The 22,009-nt window shown below is 46.6% G+C and overlaps 1 protein-coding gene across 1 annotated transcript in view; it reads right to left on the reverse strand.

The window, feature by feature from the left end:
• Positions 1 to 22,009, reverse strand: part of MYO18B (myosin XVIIIB) — a 235,613-nt gene that overhangs the window by 68,769 nt on the left and 144,835 nt on the right. The window contains exons 34-38 of the mRNA XM_049788082.1: positions 21,641 to 21,754; positions 19,928 to 20,044; positions 15,941 to 16,024; positions 14,955 to 15,092; positions 10,584 to 10,769 (exon numbers count right to left, since the gene is read on the reverse strand). Of these exons, the coding sequence (XP_049644039.1) occupies positions 10,584 to 10,769; positions 14,955 to 15,092; positions 15,941 to 16,024; positions 19,928 to 20,044; positions 21,641 to 21,754 (639 nt within the window). The remainder of the gene's footprint in view (positions 1 to 10,583; positions 10,770 to 14,954; positions 15,093 to 15,940; positions 16,025 to 19,927; positions 20,045 to 21,640; positions 21,755 to 22,009) is intronic.

Raw genomic sequence — 22,009 nt, forward strand, 5'->3', positions numbered from 1 at the left:
GGCTGACGCACTGGGGTCCTTTTAAAGAGAAACCTTTGTAAGCAAACCAATAAGAGGCCTGGGTGACTGCAAGTGGGGAAGGCAGTCTCATTCCTCTAGGAATGGGGGAGCTCATCGGAGTGGGGAATGAGCACTGCCTGGGCGCAGAGAGCTTCTAAACATGTTGAGTTATTGGTAAGCGGTGAGTGTGTAGGTATTAAGAATTAGGAGAGCCATTCAAGGGGTTACTTACTCCCCACGTGTGGCCCCCAACACCCTCCAAAGGGAATATGGAATGCCATTGAAAGATCAGTTCCTTTGGGCCGGAGTAAGGTAGGGCACTTGCCTTGCATGAAGCAGACATGAATTTGATTCCCTGGCATCTGATAGGGTCCCCTGAGCCCACCAGGAGTGATTACTGAGTACAGAAGCAGGAATGACCCTCGAGCATTACTGGGTGTGGCCCGCCACTCCCTCAAAAAAAATTAAAAAGCATCAGTTCTCAATTTAAAGCATTTTATCTTTCTGCTTAGAAAGAAGTTCACAGCAGTTTGTGGGAGGCAACAAGGAGAGGGATTGAAAGTGATACCCTGGGGGCTGGGTTTGGCAATGCTTACTCCTTGTCCCAGAAAAAAATGTAGAGGGGGGAGAGCTCCTTTCCAATCCAGAGTTTGGAAACTTGGGTGCCTGGGTGGGAGCACAAAGCAAAAATAAACATAGACACAGAAGCGAACAGAATCTGGCTGCAGGTTTCCTAAGAGAAGACAGAGACAGACAGGAGGGAAGAGAGTCAGGGAGGAAGGAGGAGGGCAGAGTGAGCAGCCTCCAGGCTGGATGACTGCTGGGCAGAGCTGGATGCCAACACAAGTAACCAGCTCTAGCCTCTCTGAGCAGGTATAGTCATACCTATTTATGCAGGAAGGAAAAAGGGTAGGAACAAACATATGTCTATGTATGGGTTGGAACCATAGTATAGTGGGCAGGCTGCTTGTCTTACATGTAGCCAACCTAGGTTTGATCCCCAGCACCCCCCATAGGTCTCCAGTCCCTCTATGTATGATCCCTGACCTCAGAGACAGAAACCCTGTGTATTTCTGGGTGTAGCTGGTTAAGCCTCGACAGAAATGGTTGGGGACTTTTCAAAAATAGTAAGAATTTCAAACAACCCAGTACTTCTACTTCTTGGCATCTACCACAAGGGCCTCCAAATACACTATATTTGGAAAAGACATTTGTGCTCCTATGTTCATTGCAGCGCTAGTCACACTCCCTGTGATCTGAAAACAAACCAAGTGCCCCCAAATAGATGAGTGGATAAAGAAATTCTCTTTATTCTCTCTCTCTCTCTCTCTCTCTCTCTCTCTCTCTCTCTCTCTCTCTCTCTCTCACTCACTCACACACACATACACACACACAAATACTACTCAGCTATAAGAAACTATGAAATCATGCAAATTGCCCCTATATGGATGGAACTAGAGGGTATCAGGCTGAATGAAGTCAGAGGAGAGCAATAAATACCAAAAATAAATAAATACATTTGGGATATAAAAGAACAGGATAAGTAAACAACAAATGGCCAAAGACAATAGAACCTGAGACCTGGTCTACAGAATTGATTTTGCCAAGGAGGTGGTGGGGAGGTGAGGGTTTGGGACAGGAGCTTGAGGTACTGATGGACTCTGACACAATGGTGGAGGGTGGTGGATGTGGTGTTGGAACACTGTTTGCCTGAAACTGTTGTTAAAAGTATCCTGAGAGTTGTCTGGCTATAAATCCAAAAGCACAGACTCAATGACACTGAAAACATGAGATCTAAGTTGCAACCACCAAACTTTGTCATGTGTCTGTCATGGTGGCAGATGATGGTATGTGGAGGCACTCATTGGTGATGGGTGTTGACAATGATGGTAGGATTAATGCTGAAATCGTATATCAACTATCAATAACTTTGTAAATCATGACTCCTTATAACTAAATTTAAAAATAAATACAATGTTAAAATAAATAAAATAAAATAAGAACAGAGAAAAAGTAACCTGAGGCTAGGACAGAGAGATAGTACAACATGTATGGCGCTGGCCTTGCATGAAGCTGATCCAGGTTTGATCTCCAGCATTCCATATGGTCCCCTGAGCACCACTAAGAGTAATTCCTGAGTATAGTCAGAAGGAGTAAACCCTGAACATAGCTGGGTGTGGCCCCAAGCAAAGAAAGAAACAAAATAGATCCTGACACCATCTGGTCCCAAGCCCCACTAGGAATAATCCCTGAGCACAGAGCACCCAATGGAGTTCAATAGAAATGGTTCAACCATTTCCCTCACCCCAAGATAATCAACCAAATCCATTTTTCCCTAATGTTGTGACTCACATCTCGAGAGCATCTGTGTTTTGAGAGCTACTTATATCTCTCAGCTCTGAGTGACAGAGATACCAACCATATCATGGCATGAAACCAAGCACTTCCGATTCCAAGATACACGATATCATTTCGGTAGCTTGGAAGTAGTGGGGTGGAGGATTGACACCACATACAGAGACCGGGATCCCCATGCCTGTGAGAGCTGGCAGTGAAGCTCATCCTAGCACAGCACTGCCCATGTCCTCCTCCCTGCAGTCTGGCAGGGTCGTCTGTGGGCTAGGCCCACAACAACCTCTCAACCACAGCAAGTGAGAGACTCCTGATAGGGAAAGCTCTCAGACAAGGGCTTGGTGAGGGGTGGTATCTCCCCATCTACTTGAGGCCTCACATTCTTTCCAGCCCCCCAAGAAGGTAGAAAGTACACCCCAAAGTTAAGATCAGATAAAAAATTCATGGCCCATCTATAATTGATGCTGGATTTAACAGGAGTCGAGGTCTAAATGGTTGTCTATTAACAATGTATGACTTCGCCCGGGCAGCTGACAAGCCAGGCTCAGGGAGGAGCAGATCATATCCAGGCGCCTATGTTTTATTTAAACATTATTAAAAGTACACAGTCTGCGGTGCGGCCTGCAATTCCACTCAGAATTTGATTCTGCTGTGAAGACGCCTCTGGGTGCCGGAAAGGCTGTGGCCGGGCTCTGCAGCAAGCGTTACTGTCTTTTCCTTTCTTGTGCTGCCTTCCGCATCCTCAGCACTCTCTATCTCTCTCTCCCACTCTCCGTCCCCTCAGTTGAGCACTCCCCTCTCCCCGCAACTCTGTCTGCCTATGATGTTGAGTTTATCATCTCCTCCTACCCACCCAGCCTCCTTAAGGATTCTCTTTAAGGCTGATGAGCAAATAGCAGTCCTCATCAGGGGAACTTGGAGGGGTATGAGTATATTCTGACCCCCTCCCCCAAGAGGACACTGGGCCATGTCTGGAAACAGTTTCCAGGTGATGACTTGAAGAGGGGTGGTGCTGTGTCCCCTCTAGAGGGCAGAGATCAGGATGCTGCTAAGGAAATTCAGGACCCAGGATGGTGTCCCCAGCCGCCATGGGTCCCATCCAGAATGTGTTTGCTCCTGAAGAAACCCACAATTACATAATCAAAGGCATCATTCATCTTTATCAATCATTTGGGTAAAAAAAAAAAATACAAGCACACACAGGATTGGAGCAGTGGGAAAGGTACTTGCCTTTCACATGGCCAACCCAGGTCAGTCCCCAGCTTCACATACGGTTGTGCTAGCCTTGCTATAACTTAGGTTATCCCTGACTGCTGAGTCAGGGGTAGCCCCAGGCAAGTGCATGTGTGTGTTGAGAGAGAGAGAGAGAGAGAGAGAGAGAGAGAGAGAGAGAGGGAGAGAGAGAGAATAAGTATATATATATCTGAACCTAGACACCTATGAGCTAAATAAAAAGAAAGAAGTGGAAGGACCAGAGAGATAGCATGGAGGTAAGGTGTTTGCCTTGCATGCAGAAGGATGGTAATTCGAATCCCGGCATTCCATATGGTCCCCTGAGCCTGCCAGGAGCGATTTCTGAGCATAGAGCCAGGAGTAACCCCTGAGCGCTGCCAGGTGTGACCCCAAAACAAAAACAAAAAAAGAAAGAAGTGGAAAGAAGTAGGAAGGGAATGATCAGGGGTTGAGGGTGGCTTTTGATGGAGGAGCCACAATAAGAGAGAAGAGAAGGAAGAGGCAGCTGTCCATATCTGGGTTCCTGTAATTGACTGATCTCACTTTGGCATCCCCGGCTTACATGCAGTGGGCACTTAGCACCCATGGCTAAGCTCAAGGACAGGAAGACCTGGGGCTCATCCCAGCTATCCACCCAGCCTGTATCACTGCAGGAGAGGCTCTGGGGTTCCCACCTCTTGGTACTTACTCAGATCCTGGCTTTGGTCTCCTCTCACATCCTAGCCTCCTCTCCACACGTGCCCTCTCCTCATAGTCAACTAGACAAGGGTCCTTCAACCGCCAAGCCATGGAGCACCCCATTCCGTGGGTGTCAAAGGTGGAACACTACAGGATCTGGTGCTGTGGCTATACCTGCAGAGCAAAAACCTTAGCTCTCCTCTCCAAGCTCTCCCCAGGCTCAGCCCTCTGGCTGTTCATCTCCATTCCTCTCCTGCAACACCAGGTACAGGGCCCTCAAGAGAGGACAAACTAGAGGGTGGACCTGTGAACACCAACTTTTTATTTTGGGGGTTAACTGCGTGGCCCTGGCAGGAATGGGGTGACCCCAGGGTATTCAGGAGCACAATGCTACTGAGTGGGGACCTGGATGACTGTGAAAAGGGGGTGCCTACCTAGAGGTGATTTGGGAGCTATTCCTGGAGGTGCTCAGGGAATCGTTACAATGGGACCAAAGAAGCCGTACAGAAGGCCAGTGCCCCCCCCCCCACACACACACTACATTCTCACTCTCTTCAAGTTTGACTCTGAGTTATCTGAGCTAGCTATTCTTTATGGAAGGAAAACTTGCCTGGGAAAGGTTAAGAATCAGCTTTTGCACCTGCAATGAAACTGCAGGCTCAGATCCCCAAAAAACCCAACCCATGCTTTCTGGCCTAGTCCAGAGCTCTTGTCCAGGAAGGCAGGATGGAAGCAACAGCAATAACTGCATGGCCCTGGATGGGATGGGGTGACCCCAGGGAATTTGGGAGCACAAAAGAGGCACCTAACAAAGAGATGTAGAAAGAGATCAACTCAACCAGTCAACAAACTCAACCCAATCAACCGGAGGGCTTACTGGAGATCAAGGGGGATGCCTGGGCCTCAAACCAAGAAATGCTACTAATTAGGAACCTGGATGACTGTCCCCTTTTTATGTACCACAGTCAGGGCAGAAAAATGCAAAGGAGCATATGTAGGCCCACAGGTGGAAGTGGCATTTGGTTCCAAAGACCAGGGAGAGCACCAGTGGGAGCTGACTCTTCTGGAAACATCTTCAGCAGGAAGGAGGAGTGGAGGTAAAGGTGGGGTAATAGTCAGAGAGGAAGAAAGAAGGAGGCAGAAGAGGGCAGGTGTGAAAAATCATCTGAGTGGGGCTACCATGAGAGAGGCAGGGGACAAGTTCATGACTGTCCAACCTGGATCCCGAGGACATATGCCAAGAGGGACAGGAGCAACAGTTCCTGGAGACCCAGGAAATACGAAGAAAAAACTGGTAGAGGTCAGAGGTGCTGAATCTAGGGAATCAGGCCAGGAGGATGGAGGAGAGACCCCACAGGGAGGGGCAACCTCCAAACTCAGAGTGCTGCCCATTCTGGTGCTGCCTATTCTCCTCTAGATCCCTTTGGGGTGTCAGAACTATGGGGAGCAGCAGATCATGTACCTGGCACTGCCTTATCTCTAGTGACAAAGGGACTTGAATGATGGAGAGCCATAATGAGCTCCTGGAGACACCAGGAATAGTACATTTACTAAAATGAAGAGCAGATACTCATTTTTCTTTCTCTCTCTCTCTCTCTCTCTCTCTCTCTCTCTCTCTCTCTCTCTCTCTCTCTCTCTCTCTCTCTCACACACACACACACACACACACACACACTATCTTTCTCTCCCCTCGCCCCAAGAAGAGCAGAGCAGCTTCATTTCTGGGGTAATGGATCCTGATTTGGACGTGCTGGTGTACCAGCCTGGGCTATAAATCATTCACAGGAAACAACTCATAGCCCTTTAAACCAACACCAACAGTGACAAATGGGACAGGCTGGGACAGGTGGAAAGAAGTGCACAGTAGTTTTTATCCATCAGCTCTTTTCCTCAGGACCCAGGGCTCAGTCCCCTTTGGGGGCCCACCCAGCAGAGTCACTTCTCCACACAGTGAAGTTTAAGGAGTTGTGTGGCATCTGGTGGTAACCTTGGAGTTAGACACATGGCACCCTCCAATTCCAGCCCTGCCATTCCTGACCGCAGACTAGACTGGGCATCCTCGCATTCTCCATCTGCGATATGGGGGATTCAACTATGAAAGAGGCAAAGAACTGGAACAGAGAAGGGTGCCACACATCCAGGAGAAAGTGAGGGAGGGAAGGAAGGAAGGAAGGAAGGAAGGAAGGAAGGAAGGAAGGAAGGAAGGAAGGAAGGAAGGAAGGAAGGAAGGAAGGAAGGAAGGAGGAGGGGGGAGGGAGGGGGAGGGGGGGGAGGGAGGGAAGGAAGGAAGGAAGGAAGGAAGGAAGGAAGGAAGGAAGGAAGGAAGGAAGGAAGGAAGGAAGGAAGGAAGGAAGGAAGGAAGGAAGGAAGGAATCCCCGGGAGACCAGAGCCATGTGGGAGAGGACAGGAAGCCAGCTTTGAGGGACAGGCTTCCCCACTGAACCTATTTGGAGAGTGACTGCAACCTTACTTGGATAAAGAGGCTTTGCCAAGAGTATTAAGGTAAAGGCTCTCCGGATGAAATCGACCTGGATTTAGGGTGAGTCTAAATCCTTCTATGATATTCTTAGAAGGAAAAGGCAGAGAATACTAGAGACACATATACATGAAGACGGAGATCCTGGAAAGACAGAACCAGACACTAAGAGACTCCAGTGATATGAACCAAGCTAAGGAATACCTGGAAACCCCCGAACATGGAAAGGCAAGGAAATGCTTAATTCCCGATAGCATTTCTTCCCTCAAATGAGCAATGCCACCCACTGGTTCAGGGAGGGGGTGATGGTGGAAGTGGTGGTGACTACACTCTCTGTTTGCTTAAAGAGCTAGATTTTGGGGGCTGAAGAGAAAGTGCAGCAGATAAGGTACTTGTTTTGTAGTGCACCTGAAACAGGTTCAAGTTCTTGTCCTGCATATGGTCCTCGAAGCCTTGCCAGGGGATGCCCCTGAGCACCAAGCCAGAAATAGCTCCTGAGCACTACCAGTTGTGCTCCGCCCACAAGAAAAAAAGAAAAAGAAAAAACAAACCCAAAAGGACAAAGAGGGAGAGGGGGAGGCTAATATGCATATATGGTAATGTGGGGAACATTATCTACATGTGTGTGTGTGAATTATTTTCCAGACAGACCTCTGACTCCAAACCCGAGGCTTGCCAGTGTTCTGGGGTTGGAACCTGAGGGATTTATTCATAGGAGGGTACTGGGTAATTTTTTTTTTCTGAAAAGTGAGTGGTAAGCCCAATAAAATTGGGAATATCTGCCCTAGAACTTTTGGAGAGAGCAGGGTTCTGCTCTACTCTTGATTTCAGGCTTTGAGCCTGCAGGACCAAATGTGAGAATCGGAGCCGGGAAGGTGGCGCTAGAGGTAAGGTGTCTGCCTTGCAAGTGCTAGCGTAGGATGGACTGCGGTTCGATCCCCCGGCGTCCCATATTGTTCCCCCAAGCCAGGGGCGATTTATGAGTGCATAGCCAGGAGTAACCCCTGAGCGTCAAATGGGTGTGGCCCAAAAACCAAAACCAAACCAAACCAAAACAAAACAAAACAAAAAAATGTGAGAATCTATGACTGGGGTTTTAAGCCAACCATTTTGGGTAACTTGTTACATTAATACTCAAACACAGACATGCTGCAGAGAAAGAAAAGTGCCCCCTCAGATTTGAGAGGTAGAACAGATGACAGGTGCTGGCAGTAGCCAACCTGGTTCCATCACCGAGCTCCATCCTTGACATGCATAGGGTCTCCAGAATCCCACCAGGAGTGCTCCCTGAGCATGGAGCCAGGAGTATGCCTTCAGTATCACTCAAAACAAAGCCTTCCTTAACCCTTTTTCTTCCCAAAAAAAGTGCCCCCTTGGTCATGTATGCAACTACTGCAAACAGAAAATAAGAAAAGACCCATGTGATTTTAGCAAATAAGCAAGGCTCGGTTGTTTCTATTTTGGTTCATAAAAGGAAGGTGAAGTGATCTTGTCAGTATTTAAGGGCCTTTAAAAAATCAGAAATCATCTGTGAGAAGGGGTGGAGACAGGGGAGAGGGAATGGGGGAAAGAGCAAAGGTGAGTAGAAGGAAACCAGTATTTGATCCAGCCAGTTAAAGAAAACATCAGAGGAAACCGTTGGCCCCACCAGAGCCAGTAGGTGGGAATCTGAGCTGCATAAAAATTGGGCTGAATAATCAAGTGACTTTCCCATCAGCTGAGGAAAGAAAGGGTCTTTCTCTCTCCCAGGCCACCCATGGGTGGAGGATCTGTGGGCTCAAGGCGTAGACTCTGCAGGGAGCCACCTCCTCCCAAATGGATTGGCCCATCAAGGACAAAGTTGATGGCGATGGCATGGCTGTGGTAAGCACTGGTTAGAGAAGTAGACAGGCTACAGTAGGCTGTAGAAAATCTGTGCTGTTAAATCCTTTGTTAGGTGTCTGTGAATCCATGAATAATCCCCAGAATGAGAAATTACTTTCCATCCCCTTGTCCCATTTTCTGGGGGAGATCTTGGTAATATTTATCTGTAGCAAATAATAATCCACACAGACAAGAAGGTTAGGGTGTAAAAGATTGGGCAAAGAGAGAGAGAGAGAGTCCTCTTGCAGCCTGCAACCAGCTCTCGCAAAAAGGCCCCTCTTCCCTGTCCATCAAGCTATTTATTGCCAACTCCACAGCGCCTCCACCTGGAAGGTCTAGGTGGGGCAATAGTCACAGAACAATCCTAAGGAAATATTTTTATATACAACAATTCCAAGAATAATCTTATGGAAACGTTTTCATATACTACACAGGCTATTAGGACTGTGACTTGGTAAACTCAGTGGAGTCCTAGCGACTCTGGGCCTAAGCCAGGGCACATGGGTCATCTCAGCAAAGGGTGTGTGTGTGTGTGTGTGTGTGTGTGTGTGTGTGTGTGTGTGTGTGTGTGTGTGTGTGTGGTGTGTGTGGTGTGTGTGAAAGAGCAGGGGAGAGAGAGAGAGGAGTGTGTGCATGAGTGTATTATGTATGTGATTTTGGGTGTGTGAGTGCATAATGGTGTTTGGGATGTGACTGTGTGTTTGTGTGCGTGGGTGTATATAGTATGCATTTGTATGATTTTTATTTTGGATGTGTGAGTATAAATGTATGGAATTTTCAGTGTATGTGAGTGTGTGCATGTATGAAAGTGTGTATGCATGATTTTTCTGTGTATATGGGTGCATGTGTAGTCTGTACATGTGTGTTTATGTAAAATTGTGTGCATGGTAGTGAGTGAGTGTAGATGAGAAAACTACTCTGGGTAAGGCTCATTGGATCATGGAAAATCCCTCCCACAGCTAAGGGGACATCCCACTAGACAGCAAGTAATTCCTCCCAAAGCTCAAAACTTACCAATGAACCACAGAGAATCCTTCCCACAATTAAGGGGATGTCCACTAGCTCGGGGGGGGGGAGGGGGGAAGCCCTCCCACAGCTCGGGGAAAAGAACACTGGACCATGGAGAATCCCTCTCACAGCTCAGGAGACTGAATTTAGGAAGCCCAGGGATCCCAACCAGAGATTCTTAGTCAATAGGGCTGTTGATTGGACTCAAAGGCCAGAGGACAAGGTATTCCTAAGACTCACAGTATAGGACTGACTACCTGGACCACCAGTGCAGTGTCAGGGATCCTCAGGGCTAGCTGCACACAGTGATGCTCAGACGACCATGCAGAATTGGCTGAATCAACCAGGCATGTGTGAGGCCCCCTGACTACTGTATTATATTAAAGGACCTAACAGAAAACACTTCTTGAAACATTTCATTGACCTACTGTGCAGCAGTAGGTCCTGGTGTGTGTCCCTGAACACCTGAGGGCACTTCATTAAGCCTCTACCGAAAATGCAAGTTTTTGCCTCTGAAACAGCTGCTAATAGCTCAGAGAAAGTGACCTGAAAGATAAATTCTCTCTGTTCTTTGAGTCTGTTTCCTCAGCTGCAAAACAGTGGTAGATTGGCCTTGACAGGGTCATAATAGATCTGACCATAGATGTTTCCATGCAATGTGGACTTTTCAGGAAGACCTACCTGCTCTGTCTTCCTGACAGTGGCCATCCTGTCTCTGGAACCAAACTCGTGGGTGAAATCTGAGCTGGACCAGAGTCCAGCAGTGTCCAGCAGCAGTGAATACTATTGGCCAACATTAATCCCACCCCCAAGCTTGCAGCCAATAGCCGCATAGCCTTGCACCCTGCCCTTTTCTTCACTGCTTCCGGCATCTTAGACTAGCCCAGAAGTGGCCCTTCTGCAGCAAGAAGCACTTGCCCAGGGTTCCAAACTCTCCACTGCGTGAAAATCACCGAAGAGGGCAGGACTCACCAGCACCATGTACCGCTGGTTGGCTTCGGCCTCCCTCTGTAGCAGCTCCTCCATGTCTGCCTTCAACTCCTCCAGGCGCCGCTGGTAATACTGGTTGCTTTCACGCTGCTGCGTCTCCATCAGGGACGCCTGTGAGAGTTCCTCGCCCATCTTGATCAGGTTGTCCCGAAGCCGAATCACCAGGGCCTAGAGAAGGGGTGGCAGCAAGCATATGGCCATCTTGGAATTATAGTTCAGGGGCAAGAATCTCCCTGAGTTTGAAAAGAACAGTCTTGGTTTCTAATAGGAAAACAATTTACTTTAAACATAAAGTTAGTCAATACCACTAGTGGCTAGGGATATATCCTAAGACCCCAACAAACACCATGCAGTAAAGCCCTCTGCATTCCTATGTTTGTCGCAGCACTATTTACGATAGCCAGGAACTAGAAACAAACCAAGTGCCCGAGAACAGATAAATGGCTAAAGAAATTGTGGTACATCTCTATACAATGGAATACTATGCAGCGATTAGGAAAAATGTAGTCATGAAATTTGTTTATACATGGATGGATATGGAGATTATTATGCTGGGTGAAATGAGTCGGAGTCAGAGGGAGAGGGATAGACATAGAATGATCACATTCATTGTGGGAGATATATATGTGTGTATATATACATATATATGATAGTTTGATAATAATATGCAGAGACAATAGAGATGAAGGCCTGTTATGATTGCAGTTATGGTAGAGAAGGGTCTACTATAACAAAGATAGTTGGGAACTGATCACTCTGGAAAAAAACTGGATGTTGAAAGGGGATAAAGTGCATGGTACCCCTTCATGAAAAATAGTGCAAACCACAGTAACAGAGAGAGAGGGAGGGAGGGAGGGACGGAGGGAGGGAGGGAGAGAGAAAAAGAGAGAGAGAATGCCTGCCTCAGAGGCAGGTAGGGGTGGGTAGGTGGGAGGGAAACTGGGGACATTAGTGGTGGGAAATGTGCACTGGTGAAGGATGATGTACATTCTGTGACCGAAAATCATGCCCAATTTTGTATCCTCAGTGCTTAAATAATTATAAAATAAAATAAAGTAGAGATAATGATGGAGACTCTTTGAAGCAAGGTGTGCATGAGAATTCTGCCTGATGTACTGTGGGTTCCAATCCCACTTTCCCCTCTTCTTTCCTGTGCCACTTGGAAAAGGGATGACAAGAGAGAGCCACTGCCCAGAGATTCACTTGGGTAAACTTGTGCAGCAGCTTCAGCTCAGGGCTGGCAAAGAGAAGGTTCTAGTCAGGGGTCTCAAACTCAATTTACCTGGGGGCTGCAGGAGGCAAAGTCGGGGTGATCCTTGAGTGCAAAGTCAGTAGTAAGCCTTGAACATTGGGGTGTGTGACCCAAACAACTAAAACAAAACAAAACAAAAAAAGATTCCTCTAGGGCAGGGCCACAAAATGTTGTACGGAGGGTTGCAAATGGACCTCGGAGTTTGAGACCCCTGTTAGATAAAGGTCGCACAGGTTGGGTAGTGAGATGGGGAAGATGTGGTGGGCAGACTGAGTTCAAAATCCCTTTCCCTTTCCTGGCTTGGCCTCTGGCTTCTTAACTGGTAAAATTAATAGGCTGGAGCTGTAATATTGAGGGCTGTATTAGGAGCACAAAAACACAGTGAATAAGTAGAGAGCAAAGAGCCATGGGCATCAGTAGGGCTGAGAAAACAACCTGAGGGCAGTGGTACAGGATCCATTTGCTGGCCGGTCAGCCCAAAATTGCTCGGTTCTGCTGGGCAAACATTGGTGTGTTGACATAAAACAGTTCCCATGAATATTTCAGACCCTGGCTGAGCACACAGAGTCCCTCTCCGAACCAGAGGCTGATGGAGGCCCAGAAGCAAAGCTTGCTTTCTTGGTTCCTCTTTGCCTTTGAAATGGTGTGTAACACAATGCCCATAGGCTGCTGCTGCTGCTGGGGAGGGGGTGAACTACAAAGGAAGTATGTGGTTCTCAAACCACAACTGTGGGGCACCCCATCTCAAGAGCTGGGGAGGAATTATCAAGGGTTGTTCAATCATTTCCAATAGTGATGGCAGAGGGCAAAGTGAATCTTCTGTTTCCAATCTTTCTCCCGTAATTTTCTCTGCATATCCCCTATGCAAAAATCAAGTTTAGAAACACATGACAGGGTTGGGATGCTCAGCCTCTGGCTTATGAACAGGAGGCAGGAGAGGCCTCAAGGCCGATCCTCAGCGCCAACACCACCATACATGCCTCTGTGTGATCACAGTTCTGCTGGGTAGGATCCTTGGGGCCACACCAAATTCTATGATCCTTGGCTCATCTCCACAACTGACATGGGTGATCTCTGATGAACACTGAAACTACAAAGAATGTTAGCACTGCGATGTGTGTGTGTGTGTGTGTGTGTGTGTGTGTGTGTGTGTGTGTGTGTGTGTGTGTGTGAAGAAAGCAAACATCAATGTCAAATGAAGAAAGTTGGGAAGATGACCTGGGACCTAGCCTAGCACTATATATCTAATCATTTTAAACCATAAATCATTGCTTCATGGCAATTAACATGATTAAGACATTACTCAAGGAATCCCTTGAATCATTCCCCAACAGCCAGAAAGGGTCAATGCAAAGGAGGATTTTTTTTCTCTGTCTTCTTAGAGACCAAATTCCCAGTGGGTCTGGGGAAATGTTTCTGAACAAGAAGTGTGCACCACCCAGGTGTGCTGTTGGGTTAGGAGTGAACTAGCTAGCAGCAACAGAAAGGAGAGAAAATCAATCTCATCCTCTAACAGATGCCACTTGACTTCATCTTGAGCTGTCAGTTCACCATGAGGGACACTTTTCCATCATTAAGTGAGACCTACCCACCCCGTCCCACATGATTGTAATGGCCCAAAATGGAAGATTTCATGGTAAGTGAAGGAAGTCAGAAGAGGCAGGTCAAGTACTGAATGTTCTTACTTATCTGTGGTATAGAGAATAATATTACAAGGGAACAAAAAGTTACTAAAGTGAAGCAAATCCTTGGGCCTAGATTACAGTGATGAAAAGACCAAGGAAGGAGAGAAATGGGGGCAGGTCTTAAGAAGAGGCAGACAGGAGGTCAGAAGGTTGGTGTGTATATATATCTAAACCTCAAAGCCTTCAATACTAAAGCACGAGGCACTTACTACAATAATTAATCTTAAAAATGTTTTAAGGAGGCATCTGGGTGGGGAATGTAGAATTTGGGGAGTTCGATGGAGGGTAAAATTGGGTGTTGGAACACTGCATACCTGGAAGTCTAGCATAGACACAATTATAAATCATGGTGCCTAGTAAAAATGTTATCTGCCCTAAATGAAAAGAAAAGGACAAATATAGGGACATATATGTACATGTGTGCACACATACAGATAGCTTCTGGGGAGGGGGGTTGACAATGGTGAGAGTCCTCTATAAATGTCTCATAGTGAGAGGGCCCATGTGAACATCATCAGTAATTAGTAATTAGTCTCACTTGTGACTTGTGACATTCTCTCTCTCCCAAGTCCATCCAAGTCTTACCTATCCTTTGGTCTAGCATCAATGCCACCTACTTCCAGATTCCTCAGCCCAAAAGTACCACTGTCCTCAAAACCTCACCACCCTCTGTCATACAGATGTCATACATCTGTGTCCAAATCCTAGTTTTCTCTATCAGGTTCTATGCTTTGGGAAGGCAGGATGTGTTTTATACACCTGTCTTCTGTCTCCCCAGGGCAGCCTCATATCCATGAGCTGCAAAAAAAAAAAAAATCACATTTCCACTCAATATGTGTGTTGGGCCAGGAAATGGATAAGTGGGGGAGAGAAATGAACAGAATTGTATCAATGGATAAAAATGATGAGCAAACAGAGGAGACAGTCTGAGGAGAGCCCAAAACAGAGGAAGAGGAGATAGAATGAAGATGGGAAAGAAGCGGAGGTGGATGACAGTTTGGGAGGGCCTAGACACTGATAGATGGAAGTGACAGGGTGAAGAAATAATTTGGTTTCTTTGGATTTTGTTTATATGTTTTTGGTTTTGGGTCACCTCTGACAGTGCTTGGGTTACTCCTGGCCCTGCACTCATGGTGGTGCTCGGGAACCATATGGGATGTTAAGGATCAAACCTGAGTCAGCCACATGCAAAGCAAGCACTTTATCCACTGTATCATTGTTCCAGGACCAAAGAAACAGTTTGTTAGATGGTGCCATTGAATAATGCCAGGGAAGAAGATGGGATGGTGGAAGCAGGGGAACAGGGGAAGAGCCAGACATTCAGTTCCAGGGATCCCTATGACTAGATACTTATTGGAAGGGGGCAGGGCTGTTTGCTCTAGACCCAGCAGGATTGATTCATATGCCTGCAAGTACCTCAAGTCTCTTGATCTGCACCTTCTGGAACTCCGTCTTGTTCTCCAGATCACAGATGATGGCCTCCTGCCTGCTGACAATGGAGCGGTCTACCGTGGACTTCTCCAGGTATTCAATGCGCATCTGAGCCACCTGCAACTGTGGGTGATCCAAGAGGTCCCCAACTCAGACACATGTGGTGGCCCAGCTGGGTGCAGTCACGTTCATGTACTTTCAGTTCATGCACTTTCCATCTGTGTGTTTCTGTTCTCTCCCTACTCTGCTCTGGGGCAAAGCTGGTGCAAGCAGCAATCTTAGCATTGATGGCTGTAATCAAGGCTGGGCCTGAGTGCTAAGCATAGATATCAGGGTTCAAATCTGGTGCTCCCACTTTCCAGCTGGATGCCTCACCAAGTCTGTCCCTTGCCCTGAGACTCATTTCACTTTGAGGACAAACATTTAGTGTCCTGTCTCATAAGAAGCCTTTGGCGACAGGTTCTCTCTGGTATCATTCTTCTCTGTGCTTATTTTGATTTTGTTCCTATGGGCATTTGCTGGAGACTCGTCACCCTGGTAGCCCCTTTAAGTAGGGTTTGAGAAGAGCATCAAAATTTTCATATAGATAATAACAATTCCTTGGAAAGTAATGGAAATTATGAGGTAGTGGGAGGAACCCAAGTATTAAAGGGAAATTTCACAAAGGACATGGCACACACAACCATTTCCTTGGTCCAAATGCCTGAAGAAAGTCCTGTGCTAAATTGTTGAATCTTACTGCTCAGAGACCAACTCTGGACACTGAAAGAGTGTAGGTGTGTGTGTGTGTGTGTGTGTGTGTGTGTGTGTGTGTGTGTGTGTGTGTGTGTGCGTGCGTGCGTGCACTGAGACTGTTCTCCACTGCCCAATGACTAAAGGTGAATGACTGAATAAATGAATGGGTCAGGTAATAAAAGGTTCCCCAGGAAGCCCCTCACACTCTCCACTTCTCAGCATCCTCGATCACGTACTTGTTCTTGAAGCTTGTGCTTCTCCTTCTTCGCCTCCTCCAGGTGTAGCTGCAGTTCCTGGATCTGCCCAATATCTGTAGCTGACTGCAAAGTAAAGACACATCACTGAGACCATAGACTCTGCTGGCAGATGCCTCCCAAAAGACCCCCCTATAAATGTCTTATGTCTAATGTCTAAGTATCTGTGACAACAGCTGGTTACAAAGAATTGCTCAATGTCCTGCATCTCACTGTTCTCTAGTCTCCTCCATTACAAAAGCCCCTAGCAATAGTCAGCTGACTGGCCTTCATTATTCACCCTTGAAGCCATGGCAGAAGCAGGTTTCTCACAGCGATGTGGCCACACACTGAGAGAAGGAAAATGACTGAGCATCAGTCACTTGAGGTACTAAAACAGAACACTGGTGTTGGCAAGCCACAAACCCTCTCTGCAACTCCATGCTCCATCTGTAAAATGGGTCCATAGTCTCAGTTTAGCCCTTCTTACAAAAGGTGTTATTCAGAAATTCAATGAGACAATGGAGAGCAAAGGCCCTCCAAAATGAAAAAAAAAGAAAAAAAAAAGTGAAGGGGCTGGAGAGATAATATAGCACATAAGGTGCTTGCCTTACATGCAGTGAACCACAGTTTGATCACTGGTAGCCCATGTAGTATCCCCAAAGCACTGACAGATGTAATTCCTAAGTGCAGAGCCAGGAGTAACCCCTGAAAATTGCTGCTTGTGACTTCCCCCAATAAGTAAAAAATAAAAACAATTTTAAAAAGAAGAATCAGGAGCCAGAGAGATAATGCAGAATTAAAGCATTTGCCTTTTATGTGGCTGACCCAATTTCAATTCCCAAGTACCACCAGGAATGACCCCTGGGCACAGGGTCTAAGAAGCCCTTGATTACTGGCTGGTGTGGCCCCAAACTCCCTCTGCCACAGCAAAAATAGATAGATAGATAGATAGATAGATAGATAGATAGATAGATATAGATATAGATATATAGATATATATAAGATGGATATAAAATATATGGACTTTCATATGAATAAAAATATATATAATAGATGGAACGGAATGATAGCACAGCAGGTAGGGCATTTGTTTTGCATGCGGCCTACCTGGATTCAATCCCTGGCATCCCATATGGTCCCCCAAGCATCATCAGAAATGAGCCCTGAGCACAGAGCCAGGAGTAATCCCTGAGCACTGCTTGCCCGGTATGGCCAAAAAAAAAAAAATATATATATATATATATATATGTGTGTGTGTGTGTGTGTGTGTGTGTGTGTGTGTGTGTGTGTAGAAATAAAGTGTCGGGCCCGGAGAGATAGCACAGCGGCGTTTGCCTTGCCAGCAGCCGATCCAGGACCAAAGGTGGTTGGTTCGAATCCCGGTGTCCCATATGGTCCCCCGTGCCTGCCAGGAGCTATTTCTGAGCAGACAGCCAGGAGTTACCCCTGAGCATCGCCGGGTGTGGCCCAAAAACCAAAAAAAAAAAAAAAAAAAGAAATAAAGTGTCAATCACCATTAGCTCCACAGAGAGTATATCCAGGGCAAGGGCCGCCCATTCATTCTATTTTCCACATGCAGTGATGATTGGAATGAACGAACTTATGGATACACTGTTCTCACTGAACGTATAAAGAATCTTCTATACTGAACATAAATAAATGAATCTATGAAGACAGGAGATGGCCTGGGCTAGTGTGTGTGTGTGTGTGTGTGTGTGTGTGTGTGTGTGTGTGTGTGTGTGTGTGTGTGTGTAAGTGTGTACGACTGCTGCAAAGCTGATGAGATGATCGATTGCTTTTGTATTATTCCTGGCAGAGGAGATTCCCTCAGATCCCTTCTCAGTTGGATGCTTTTTTATTCTCTTCCATGGCTCCCACTGGGGATATCACACAGGAGAGACACTCACTGCACCCTGAAGAGCTGTTCTCCTGGCACACAAACCAGACATCCACAGGGGTTCTTGCGTCATCCTCTGCGCCGCCCGTCAAGCTTCTCCCCATCTTGTTGTCATCATGCTTCTGAACTGTCTGCTGGGTCTTATGGCTCCCCTGCACTCAGTCCCACTCCACCTTCCCAGTACAAGCCACTGTTGTTTTGGCCTGTCTTACTGTTCTGCCCTTATCCTACAGCTCACTGAGGCCAGCTCCCTGCCCAGGACTCCTTTAGGCCCCCAGAAACAGCTCCACATGAGGCAGGAGAGCCCTGTTCTGGCAGAAATGCCATCTGGGGTGGTATCCTGGCTGCTCCACTCCTAGTGCTATGTCTGCCCAACCCCCCAAAAATGCCTGCTAAATATTCCTGTCATATGTATAGTAATATAAAACCAGAGAGGAATAAATAAATGATGGCTCTGAGAATCTGACCAAACTCCTTTCCTTGGAAACAAGCTCGTCTCCTGTACCTTGCTAGCCTGTGTGTTCAGTTTTTTAAATGTTCGATCACAGGCCCCAGGCATGTGCTGCTCCCACTGCTTCCCAAGCCCTATTCCTCCACGGCAGCTGGAATCCTGCTCTGTGTATATATGATATTTAGGGAAGTCTGTTCTAATGCCCCCTCAAGAGTCACACAACATAGAGTGTGGGATTTGAAGGCCACACGATAGTCTACCCTCTCCTTGTTCAGGGTGATGATGGTATAAGGCCCACCCAGTGCACAAAGCCAAGAACTATGAACACAGACATGCTTTTGATAAACGCATAGCCCTGGCATTTTACAAAGTTCCTAACACACATTGAATATGCAGTAATGTTAAATACATGGATTCGTTCATGAATGAGTATATGAGGGATAGGTGAACGAATAAATGTGTAGATGGAATGATGGATGGGTAGATGGATGGATGAAATAATAAATGGATGACAGGATGGGTGTATGAGTGGATGGTTGTGTGGGAGAGTGGTCAAAGAGATGGATGGATGGGTAGGTGGAATGATTACTAGTGGATGGATGGGTGGATGTATGGGTGGGAAGGTAGAATGATTACTGAATGGATGAATGGGTTGGTGGACGAGTGGGTGGATAGAGGGATGTGTGTGGATAGATGGACATGTTGATGGATGTTCAAAGGAGTAGACATGATTAAGTATATTGAAGAAAAGATAGATGGTAAACGAATGAATATATGATAGGTAGATTAATGGAAATGTGGGTGGGTAGACTGATGCTTTGATAATAAAAACATTTATCAAGGGAGATAAACTCCAGAGACATATATACCATGAGAAGGGCTCACTCTTCTCTTAAGATCATGTACATTTCACAATTCTTTTTTCTTTTTCTTTCTCTTTCTTTCTTTCTTTCTTTCTTTCTCTTTCTTTCTTTCTTTCTTTCTTTCTTTCTTTCTTTCTTTCTTTCTTTCTCTTTCTTTCTTCTTTCTGTCTTTCTCTCTCTTCTTTCTTTTGTTTCTTTCTCTCTTTTATCTCTCTTTTTCTTTCTTTCTTTCTCTTTCTTTCTTTCTTTTCTTTCTCTTTCTTTCTTTCTTTCTCTCTCTTTCTTTCTTTCTTTCTCTCTCTCTCTTTCTTTCTCTCTCTCTCTCTTTCTCTCTCTGTCTTTCTTTCTTTCTTTCTTTCTTTCTTTCTTTCTTTCTTTCTTTCTTTCTTTCTTTCTTTCTTTCTTTCTTTCTTTCTTTCTTTCTTTCTTTCTTTCTTTCTTTCTTTCTTTCTTTCTTTCTTTCTTTCTTTCTTTCTTGGCCATATGCATCAGTACTCAGGGGGTTACTTCTGGCACTGTGCTCAGGAATCACTCCTGGCAGGCTTAGGGGACCATATGAGATGCTGGGATTGAACCCAGATCAGTCACGTGCAAATCAAGGGCCCTACCCACTGTGCATCCCTCCATTCCCCACAATTCCTTTATATTTCCGTGGCATTTATCTTTACCCACCGAATTCCTCAGACCAGAGAGTGGTCCGGTCACACACCTTTTCATGCCTTTTCGGTGCTGTCCAGTTAGCTGACCCCTCCACACCTTCCACTTGGGGCCTTTACCTTAGAAATGAGGTCCTTGTGCTTTTGCATGAGATCATTTAGGTCATCCTGGTCCTCATCAATGCGCTTCAGCAGGTCGGCTCTCTCGAACTGCAGCCGGTACAGCTGCTCATCCACCTGGTGGGAGAGAGCAGAGTGAGTGGGACGAGCATAAGGTGGTCAGCTTAGAGCATGCTGTGGTATGACAATTGTGAGTGTGTGTGAGTGTGTGTGTGTGTGTGCTGTCATGCACATGCTGAACCAATACAGCACTGGAGTAGGAATGTGTAAGCCCTCTTGGGAATCTTTGTACATATATTTTAGATGAGCACAATACACAATTCAATGAGTGTGTCTGAGTGAGAATTTCCTTATTCTCTCAGAGAATGAGAAATTTGTTCTGCTCTAGAGAGATCCCCAGCACTGGGCCTCCGTGGAACAGGTGCTTGATACACAGATCACAGTGGTGTGAATGGCGACATGGAGATGCCTGTGTTCCCCTGTGAGGATTTTGTATTTTGTACATGCTGATGCACAACTGTGTGAATCTGTGGGCTTATGGGCAGATTCCCCTTAATCTTGAGCAAAAAAAAAAAAATGGAGTCAATGGGCCAATGGGAATCCTTTAGTTTTGTTCTGTTTTTTTGTCAATGCCCAGGACTATCTCTTGGCTCTGAACTATGGAATTAACGCCTAGTGATGTTCAGGACTAAAAGGGATGCCAGGAGTTTGAACCTGGGTTAGCCTTGTGCAAGGCGAGCACTTAACCTCTTTACCCACAATACTATGTCTCTGCCCTCCCTCCTATTATTTTGTCCAAAAGAAATCTTTTTTTTTTGGTTTATGGATCATACTCCGAAGTGCTTAGAGATTATTCCTGGCTCTGCCCTCAGAAATCACTCCTAGCAAGCTAGAAGGATCATATGGAATGCCGGGGATTGAACCTGGGTCCATTCCAAGTCAGCAGCGTGCAAGGCAAACACTCTACCACTGTGCTATCACTCCGGCCCCATCCAAAAGAAATCTTAAAAGCAGCCTGGGTCCAAGTTCTCCTAAGGATGCCTATTATCCTTTTGGACTATGCACACTGCATGTCCACTAAAGTCAACCCTTGATTTCCAGATGTGGTACTTCAAGACCCACAGCTAACCTTCCAACCGAGGTTATGATAGATCCATGATGAAGATTCATTTGTCTTTGGTCAGGGGAGTACAAGCAGGCTTGGAATAGCCCGTGGGCAGCAGGGTCATGAGGGATGACCTCGTTCTCCATGTATGAAGAATTGCTACATGCCAGTCCACACCCCCTACCATGTCCTGCATCTAAGGAACACACAGGGCAAAACATATACAGCCCAGAGACCTAGGGGCCATAGGGAGCACATCCAGGGACACAGATACAAAGTTGTGTTTCTGGGTTCCTGTTGTGGGTACTGAGCAGTCAAGTCTAAGCAGATACACCCCATAAGCCCTGGAGACAGTGAGAGGCCTACAAAGGTGCCCTTGCCTCCCTCTGCCAAGGTGAAATTACCACAGACCCCATCTCTGTGCCCTTCGGCCAGCAGGATGTAGAATGTGCACCCACTGGGTGTTACTCTGCAATGGGCAAAGGTCAGTGCTCGAAAGGGGGAACCCAGGGAGCCCTAGGTATACCCTGCTCTAGCCTGTACCCTCAGCAGGAGCACACTGACTGGGCAGTGGAGGTTGGGGACCCATCCCTGAAATGGGTTGCTACCAGGCTCTTGCTGCGTGTCATGCTCTCCAACTCGCTATGCATGCTCTCCAGGTCTGCGGTCAGCGTTTTCTGGGTCTTCAGAGCGTCCTCACACTTGGCTTCACTCAGCTCCAGCTGAGGGGAGAGAAAACAGTTGGATGGCTTCAGGCTGATGCTGGCTTCCCCTCCAGACTGTCAGGCAGTGGAGTCATTCCAGGCAAGCTTGTATCTTCACAGCTATTTACCAACCATTCCAGGGAGGGGAAACAGATGCATGTATGAAAAAGGCATAGGGGGGGCAGAAGGGGAGGTTGGGGGGGATTCTGGCCTGAAGGGGTATTTCAGTGCCAAGAAGGGGAACTTCCAAGTGGCTGCTTCTTACCCAAGTTC

This window comes from Suncus etruscus, chromosome 15 (genome assembly GCF_024139225.1).
Source record: "Suncus etruscus isolate mSunEtr1 chromosome 15, mSunEtr1.pri.cur, whole genome shotgun sequence".
Taxonomy (NCBI): domain Eukaryota; kingdom Metazoa; phylum Chordata; class Mammalia; order Eulipotyphla; family Soricidae; genus Suncus; species Suncus etruscus.